At 51.0% G+C, this 8,259-nt stretch overlaps 1 protein-coding gene across 1 annotated transcript; it reads left to right on the forward strand.

Moving 5' to 3' along the window:
• Positions 1–1,258: 1,258 nt before the first annotated feature.
• On the forward strand, positions 1,259–7,103 carry LOC122369160 (vesicle-associated membrane protein-associated protein A-like). Its single transcript, XM_043343659.1, has 6 exons — positions 1,259–1,434; positions 3,519–3,674; positions 4,006–4,109; positions 4,351–4,446; positions 5,426–5,518; positions 6,094–7,103. The coding sequence occupies exons 1-6, from the start codon at positions 1,377–1,379 to the stop codon at positions 6,244–6,246; spliced, it is 660 nt and encodes a 219-aa protein (XP_043199594.1). The 5' UTR covers positions 1,259–1,376; the 3' UTR covers positions 6,247–7,103.
• The last annotated feature ends 1,156 nt before the right edge of the window (positions 7,104–8,259 follow it).

Consider the following 8,259-nt stretch of genomic DNA (forward strand, 5'->3'; position numbering starts at 1 on the left):
GCTCCGGGCCAAGTGAGTGGCGTCAACAACTAGACTGTTCGATGTTTGCTGTGTAGTGTGAACTACGCATCACCCTGTACAAACGTAAAAACCGTTGGTCGCTAGTAAGCCGACACGGTGACGGTGCTGTATTTGGTGCCGCACCGTACCGTACCGAACCGAACCGAACCAAACCGAACCGAACCAAACCAAACCGTACCGTACCGAACCGCCAGGGGATGGTGAGTGGTAAAAGCTGGTAGTAGTATCGTCGCTTGCACGGCGATGAGTCCTGTATCGCGTACTTCCGAGCCTCGGTGAAATGTGAGCGCTGATGTACTGCTGACCATCGCTCGAACTGTGAACAAAAATTGAATGCCCTGTCACCAATGCTGGTCAATGGATGGCTTGTGCATCAATCGACACGATCATTACAGTATAAAAGTATTTTGCCGATGTTCATCAGTTTGAAATGCAGCTTGATCCAGCGAACCTATGTAGGTACCTTGATGTTTGTTCATGCATCGTTCGACGGTTCTTGAGCCTTCAGCTCATCTAAGGGCGCTAGGCAGCCCCACGTATTGTTGGGATTTCGGATGGGTCAGAACAGACTGTCGGCTGCGTTGCGGACGGGACAGCCCTCCCAGTTCGAATATCAATCAAGCGAGGAATTACATATGAAACTTAATAACTAGGTACAGCTGACAAGATCCGCATGACATATCAGGACCTCTCGCTCGACCCCACCCGACCAGGACCCCACCCTCTCGCTCGCTCCGTTAGTCGCCCCAAAAGGCGTTATAGGTACTGGTTTACAACTGCCGATTGAAGCGTAATGTCTGCCATCTGCCCCACGCATATGGCAGACATACGGTATCCATGTTGCACAATATACACTGACTCACGGATAAAAATACTCACCGTTCTCGTCATTGGCTAAAATGTCGTCCTCAAGCCAATCGCTCCAGCATCAATCCAGCATAGCCTTGGCTCCAGGTCCAGCGGCCAGCCAAGGCTCCAGCCAAGGTAGCCGGCTGGCGACATCTACACTGAAATCGAAATGCTCTTGCTGATATGGGCGACATCTATATGTATTATTATCTAGTACATTATAAATTAACTTAAGTTATATTAAGTGTCTGGTATGCTGAGTGAAAATCGGCAAATGCCTATTTTTTATTTTTCTAGATGTAACAACAATTTTACCATTTTTGGAACATCTTCGTTCGACGTTGCCAAGGTCATTTACGCATGCGCATTACACATAAATATTTGTTTGGCTGATTTGTCACGTTTGTGGAGTGTTCGTGTCGGAAGGTGGGGTGAAAATTTGTCGTATGTTTGTGTTGTTTTGTTGTTAGAAGTTCGTGCCCTTCCGAATAAATAAAAGGGTGAATATGGCGTCGTCAGACAACGTAATAGCGATCGAGCCTTCCCAGGAGCTCCGATTCAAAGGTAAGTCATATGCGTCGGTTTCGCCGAGTTTGAGTAGTAAATGATTATCATCTGGAAAAAGTGTCTTGTATGCGCTTTCACTTTTAAAATATTAAAATTGATATATTTTTTTACTTTTGACAAGTTATAGAATATCTTGAATGCTTTATTTGGTTTAACTTCAGGTGACCAGATTGCATGCAATGATGCAATGCATTGCACAGATTGAGATGCAATGAGCGACATCAGCCATTAGTCAGGGCGATGAGTCTGCACCAGCTCGCCACAAGGATGCCGGAAATGTGTATTTATAGTCACCGTGGAAATATGCACCAGCCTGCACCAAGCAAGGTGCATGAATCATGTTAAATTGAGAAATTTGTTTCTGATGAGTGAACTGCAACAGCAGGACAACTTTGCCCTTGCTGACTTGAGCATTCTAATTAAATTCCAGTTATTGGTATGGTGCCTAGGTGTGGACAGTATCATACCCATTGACAAATCCAGATTGAGATAGGTGTTTTGAGATGCTGTGGGGCTGTATTTTGCTTCCTCGTATTCTCTTCTGTTGCAGGCACATGTTATGTGATTTCTGTGTTTTTTTCCAAGAATTTCAAAATGTCAGTTATGTCCATTTTGGACTCTGAAGGAAGAGCAAATGCCTAAAATGCTGCAAGCTGGATCTGCCAATGGTCTTCTACTTTTAAAGACCCTTTATGTAATATACTTCTGGTTTTTAGGTTTAGGTTTAGGTTTAATATGATGGGCTGATGTAGACTGTGTGTTGATTTGGTGCTCACATCAGGCATAAGGTATACTGGATCTGGATTGGATTTTGTCTGGATCATTGATATTGTGATCATATTTTGATGGTTCTGCATCTTGTATGAAAATTCATACATGTGTATTGGTGCAACTTGTGGTTGTATGGGCCAAATGGATATCAAATGTGTTTTGCAATAAAATATGAAGATAGCCTCTGGCTCAAAACAGACTATACAATTGACTTTTGCCACAAGATTGAGATTAATGCATGAAATAGTGGTCAGAGTATAATGCATTGCACTTACTGCATAATGCATTGGTGCGTTGGTGCATAATGCAATGCATCAGTCATATTTATCATGGAGTTAATGAAAGTATCATTCATTTTAGTATGTTTCATTAAAGTTTCATAAAGTATAAAGTATCAAACATGCAAAAAGAGCTGTATGCAAAAACAAATGTGCCTTTTTAAATTGGCTTTTTGATGGGCGAGCCCTTCAGCTGAGCCCTTCAGCTGATGTAAAATATCACAAAATTTGAACAGAAAGGGCATGATGGGAGTTGTCAAATGTTATTTTCTTCACCCTGTTGCCCTGCTCTATTAAATTTTAATTTATGAGCTAATTTCCAAATTTTCAAAATCTGAAGCTTGACATTTGATTGCCTCTAGCAACCTAAGCTTTGCACTAACATAATAGCTAGCGAAGACAAAGCTAAAAAGGCTTTGCTTAGCTTAGTTCTAAGATCCTTTTCAAAGCCTAGCCTAGAAAGGGATCTAAGAACCTGTGGGGCTGGACAGAGGAGATGGAAAGCGCCCCGACGGACTGACGGCTTTCCCCTTCAATGCTGGTTGAAGCCTCACATGGGACGCCACGTGCGTTGACACATTTGCTGCCTCTCACGTGGTGAGGTGTGCGGTGGATCCCGGCGCAGCTGCAGTCGCCGCTGAGAACCTGAAGCGCGTGCGCTACGCCAGTCTTGCAGACCGCGGCTATAGATCCACTTCAGTAGCAGTGGGGACTACCGGCGTAGTCAGAGAAGCAGGGTCAAAGCTGCTGCGGGATATCGGCGGTCGGATTTCTGCGGCTACCAAGGACCCAAGAGACGTGTCCTCTACAAAGAGTCTCGATAGCGAGCGTCGAGCGACCATCCGGGGAAACTCCGCCGCTATCCTCGCCGTTCATAATGTTGGCTTAACCGAATAACTGTCTCTTGGGAGGCATATTTTTATGTCCCTTCAAACGTTGCCTGAATCGATGCAAGCTGACTTTAGTGGCCAGCATGTCCTTGAGTGATGGCATTGGCTGTACTGTGCTGATGGAATGCCTTTTTTATCACAGGTCCGTTCAAGGATGAGGTGTCCAGCAGCAACCTCACGGTCACCAACACGTCCGACAAGAGGGTCACGTTCAAGATCAAAACCACAGCGCCCAAGAGGTACTGCGTGAGGCCGAACCAGGGCATCGTAGAACCAGGAAGCACAGTCAGCATTGCAGGTAAGTCGGTTGGCCGGGCTGCGATATGTTGGTGTTGGTATTTACCATGTCAATATGCTATGTTTTGTGATGGTGTCATAAATGCATTTTCATAGAAGATAGGTAATGAAATGAGGTCTAAAAAGTAGGTAAACAAGAAAATCACCAATAGACAAAATGAAATCGCTAATGGCATACTCGTCAATTTTCATCTCTGATCGCTAAATTGCTATTCAAATAACTCGACTTTCCGCAATCATACCTCCTCGGGGTTCGTAAAAACTCCTTCCTATTCCCCCGCTCATTCCTTATTTTTCACGATCAGTCTAAACGCTCGTCGCTCACTTTGCAGTGATGCTGCAGCCGTTTGATTACGACCCTGCTGAAAAGAACAAGCACAAGTTTATGGTACAGACCATGTTCCTGCCGGACGGAGATGAAGACCTCGAGTCACTGGTGAGAGCTCTGTGAAGTGTGCAAACTCTTCATCCTCACTTACTGATGAGTTGCACTTTGGTTTTGGCTGTCAACATGGCTACTGGTGCCACTGTCTCTTTGCGGATGCGGTAATCGCCCACAGTGGTTTGGTTGATCCATAACAGTTTCCGCTAAATGGGCTCTGTCGTGTCAAGCTGTGTCCGTACGTTCATCGGCCGTCAGTATCTGACCCAACCTCTCGTCTGCCGTGCGTCCCCAGTGGAAGAACGCCAGCCCCGAACAGATCATGACCTCCAACAAGATGCGGTGCGTGTTTGAGATGCCGGCCGACTCGCAGGAGGATCCGACCAGCAGGGTGAGCGCCGACCGGCAGCGCAGCAGCGACCCTGGGTCTGTCCGTTTGGATTAGTGATGTAAATCGGAGTCCGAATTTTCTGGCGTCCGAAAAAGTCCGAAACCGGTTCAGACTTTGGTCGGTCAGGCGCACAAATAGTTGGCATGTTTCGTTAATATCACCGAGTCAACTTTCCATTTTTTTTTTGCATATTGTTTGTAGGTCCGATTTCATTACATATCAGTTTCCTGGTTATCTCTGACTGATTTCATTGCATTGCATCCAGATGTGAAAACATTGATATTAAACACTGGAAGCGAGCTTATTCATTGTTCGAAAAACAGCTTGACGGTTTTCGTACACACGCTATTTTGGACATTTTCGGTCCCTTTTCCACAATATTTCGGGCTACTGGTCAATGAGCATACACAACTAGGCAAAATAGGGACCTGACATCACCAGTTCGGACCGTGTCAGTGTACTGCCGTGTCTTGCCTAGCTCCCAGCCGCGATGCTGCGGTCCTCCGGCCGTCCGGGCGACTATTTACAGCGCCGTGTCGCCGGCCGGGTATTTCGGTCGGCGCCCAGACACTGGGTGCCACTGTGGCGTGTGACAGGCGACCTTATTACGGCCGTGTGCCGAGCTAAGTCCGCTTTCTTGAATGGATGAGCGCCTGAGTGGAGATATTGGGTCAGGCGGAGATAACAACCGATGAATGTTACGCTGACAGGTGCCAACAGTAATTAGCCGAGTTATAAGCAATCGTACGGTGCCGAGCATGTCTGTGACAATGTGTCAGAAATCAAGATTGTCTCATATCTACATCTCCTGTGTATTTTTCCACTATCTCGCCACGCCTGTAAAGTACATCGTCCATGTGTTTGCTGAATTTTCTACACCAGTCCTGTGGCCCAGAGTGTGCCTATTCTTCTCTCATTTATGATGTGCCTAGCTAAACCAGGTTGTGCCCACGCTGACGCCATTTCCCCGCCCGGTCAGCCGGAGCCCAAGGATATGAAGATGGCAGCTGATGAGGTGCGGCGTCTCAGAGAGGAGATGAGCAATGCGCGCAACGAAAACCTCCAGCTCAAGGTGGGTGTAGCGTCACGGGGTGGGACGCTCGCCGCCGGCCCGGCGACCGTGCGGGGTCCGCCCGCTGCCAGGCGCACAGCTGTGCGGCTCACTCGAGTAGGCTCATGTGATTCTGAGTCAGATTAAAGGCCACTTGTCCACTTGACCTTCTGTCGGTGCCATCGATTTCGGCGTTGATATGCTGACTCGCAGGTTTGATTTTAATGGTGCTGTGTTTACTTACGAGCAAACATTGATGCACTCGTAGTTGCCAGGTGCCGGGTTATTCATGACTTTTCTATGTTGCAAAGTTGAGGGAACACTGAGGCACGTGTTTGTTGTTGCGAAACTACGCCAATCTACATATGCTGCTACCTTGAATGGATTCGGTTAAAACGAACTTCTGAGTACCCACCATGTGAATATTACGATATGCATCATTGTGTTCTAAGCGACCCTTGGCTGCTGTATACTGACAGTCGCTGTGCCCCTGGCGCGGATGGCGGCTTGATTTTACCCCGTGTTGCCGCGGTGCGGTGCTCGTCGTCCCGTATCCGACCCTCCGTGTCTGACGGCGCGCTCTCCGCTCGCCACAGGAGGAGGGGATCCGGTTGCGCCGTCAGCTGGCGGCGGCCGGCGCCGGCAGCGGCGCCTCCGCAGAGCCCGCGCCCGTCGACACTACCATGTACTACGTGATGGCCATCGTCGCGCTTATCATCGGCACCATCGTCGGCAAGATGGTGCTCTAGGGCCGGCCGCGGTGGCCGTCCCGCCCGCCGTACCGGTCCGTACCGAGCCCGCGCCGAGCCGAGAGAGAGCGAGCGCGTGCCGCCGGCTGGGCCGCGCCGCCCCGGCCCGGCCAGCGCCTCCTGAACGCCGTCCCCGGTCCGGCGAGCTCTGCCCGATATAGCAGCCACCACGGAGTGGCGGGAGCGCGCGCCCAGCGCCGCCCGCCGCCCCGCTACTAGTGTCCGAGAGAGCGAGTGCGTGCGAGAGTGCCGAGAAGCGCGCGAGGAATGACGCCACGCGTCGGCGGTTCCGGCGGCTGAGACGGCGCCGTGACCGAGAGCGTTCGGCGGCGCGCCTCAGGGACGGGCGCTCCAGGGCGAGAGTGCGTGCGCGAGCGGTGTCTGAGGCGTGATTGGCGCCTTTTCTGCGGGGCGCCGTGATTGGCGCGCTGTGACCGCGCGGCTGGTGAAATCGGTGGTGTTTGGCTGTGTGGTATTGGCGCTAGTCGTTGGGAAACCTCTTCTCGGATGTTTATAAGATACCTATTATGTTTTACTCGCTTGTATCTATTATCGGTAAATCATCTATCGGTTGTGCCGTCCCTGCTGGTACCCAAATGGTATGCTCGTCTGTTCGTCTTCCCCTTTTCCTGGCGCCCCGCTGCTGCCCCTCCCGTCCCCCTATCCCGGAGGTTCTCCAGTTCCCTCCGGCAGTCTGAGCCGGCGAGCAGCGCCCACCGGGGCTGGACAGCTGGCCGTCGGCGCCGGCCGGATGTATCGTCCGAACGTTATAATTGCCCAGTACACGGGATTATCAATATGCATGTCAATTTACCTGTCGGTGGTTTGGAAGAGTCAATAAATTCAAGTTCAGATTAGTGGTGTGCATTCGGATCACATCTGGACATGTGGTGCCATTACGTGCCGATGAGGCTGCCGAGGTTTTCATTGCAGTGTCTAGACTTCATACCGAGTCTATTTTTGTTATTGGTTTGGACGGTATATCATTGGCGGATGGCTTTGTTTACTGATCGGGTGACGGTGACGGTCCTGTGCCATTTCAGACCTCTGCAGCCGATATGTGACCGCAGTGAACCCGGCCAACTAGGCTGGTTATCAGCACTCTGTGGGGATCTATCCAGCTGATATGCGACCGCAATGAACCCGGCCAAATTCCGGACTGGTCGGTTATCAGCGGGCTGTGGCTGGACAGCAATATCGTGTGGTCGGCTGTGCGCTGTTGCGCTGTGACAGGGGACAGTGACTGATAGCAGTCGGTCTGCGGACGATCAAGGTCCACGGGGCCGGACCAGCCGAGACCGGTGGTCCGCGGGGCCGGACCAGCCGAGACCGGTGGTCCGCGGGTCTCAGCTGAGACCGGTGACTCAGGGTGGCGGTCAGCAGTGCTCAACGGTTCGGCAGCCGGGTCTGGTGACAGGAGTGGACCGATGCCAACCCGAACCGCCCGCCATCTGTGTCTGTCTGTCTGTCTGTCTGTCGGCTGGCCGGGTCGACTCGGCCGGGGAAGGGAGTAGAAGTACACTCGGGCGGTCGCCTTGCGGTGTAAGAGCTTGACCGAAATGTGTGCACCACAAGTGATCGGCCTCAATGTCGCGGAAACTCTGCCGAGGGCATGACTAGTGGGTTGCGGCCGCTCGCCCACTTGGCTCGATTCGGCCCATTGATTTCACCTTGGTTGGCACCCGTGCTGCAGTGGCAGGCTGCCAAGCCTGGACCGGCCTGACAGCTCAGTCGCTCGAACGGGTCGGCTAACCTCCACACTCCTGACCTATTTGTGTTGGACAAGGACAGCTTGGCTGGCAGTGACCGCTGAGGGGAAGGGAAGGGAGCGGGAGTCCGGCCCAGCGGAGGGCGGGGCCAGCTGAGACCGGGCAGCTGTCTGACGCTTACCAGGTAATGAAGAATGAGTTATGCTGACATGTTTTCTGTTACAGATATGAGGCACGTCTGATAGGCAACTGAAGAGCGTAGGACGTAATAGATATTTCCTGAACTTGAGCGATTTAAAATGTT

Source organism: Amphibalanus amphitrite, unplaced genomic scaffold (assembly GCF_019059575.1).
Source record: "Amphibalanus amphitrite isolate SeventyFive unplaced genomic scaffold, NRLGWU_Aamphi_draft 001012F_arrow, whole genome shotgun sequence".
Classification (NCBI taxonomy): domain Eukaryota; kingdom Metazoa; phylum Arthropoda; class Thecostraca; order Balanomorpha; family Balanidae; genus Amphibalanus; species Amphibalanus amphitrite.

Excerpts from the sequence above, each read along its gene's own strand:
- LOC122369160 (XM_043343659.1), top strand. The coding sequence starts at position 1,377 with ATGGCGTCGTCAGACAACGTAATAGCGATCGAGCCTTCCCAGGAGCTC. Across the intron at positions 1,435-3,518 it reads CCAGGAGCTCCGATTCAAAG|GTCCGTTCAAGGATGAGGTG; the intron begins GTAAGTCATATG and ends TTTTTATCACAG. Across the intron at positions 4,110-4,350 it reads ATGAAGACCTCGAGTCACTG|TGGAAGAACGCCAGCCCCGA; the intron begins GTGAGAGCTCTG and ends GTGCGTCCCCAG.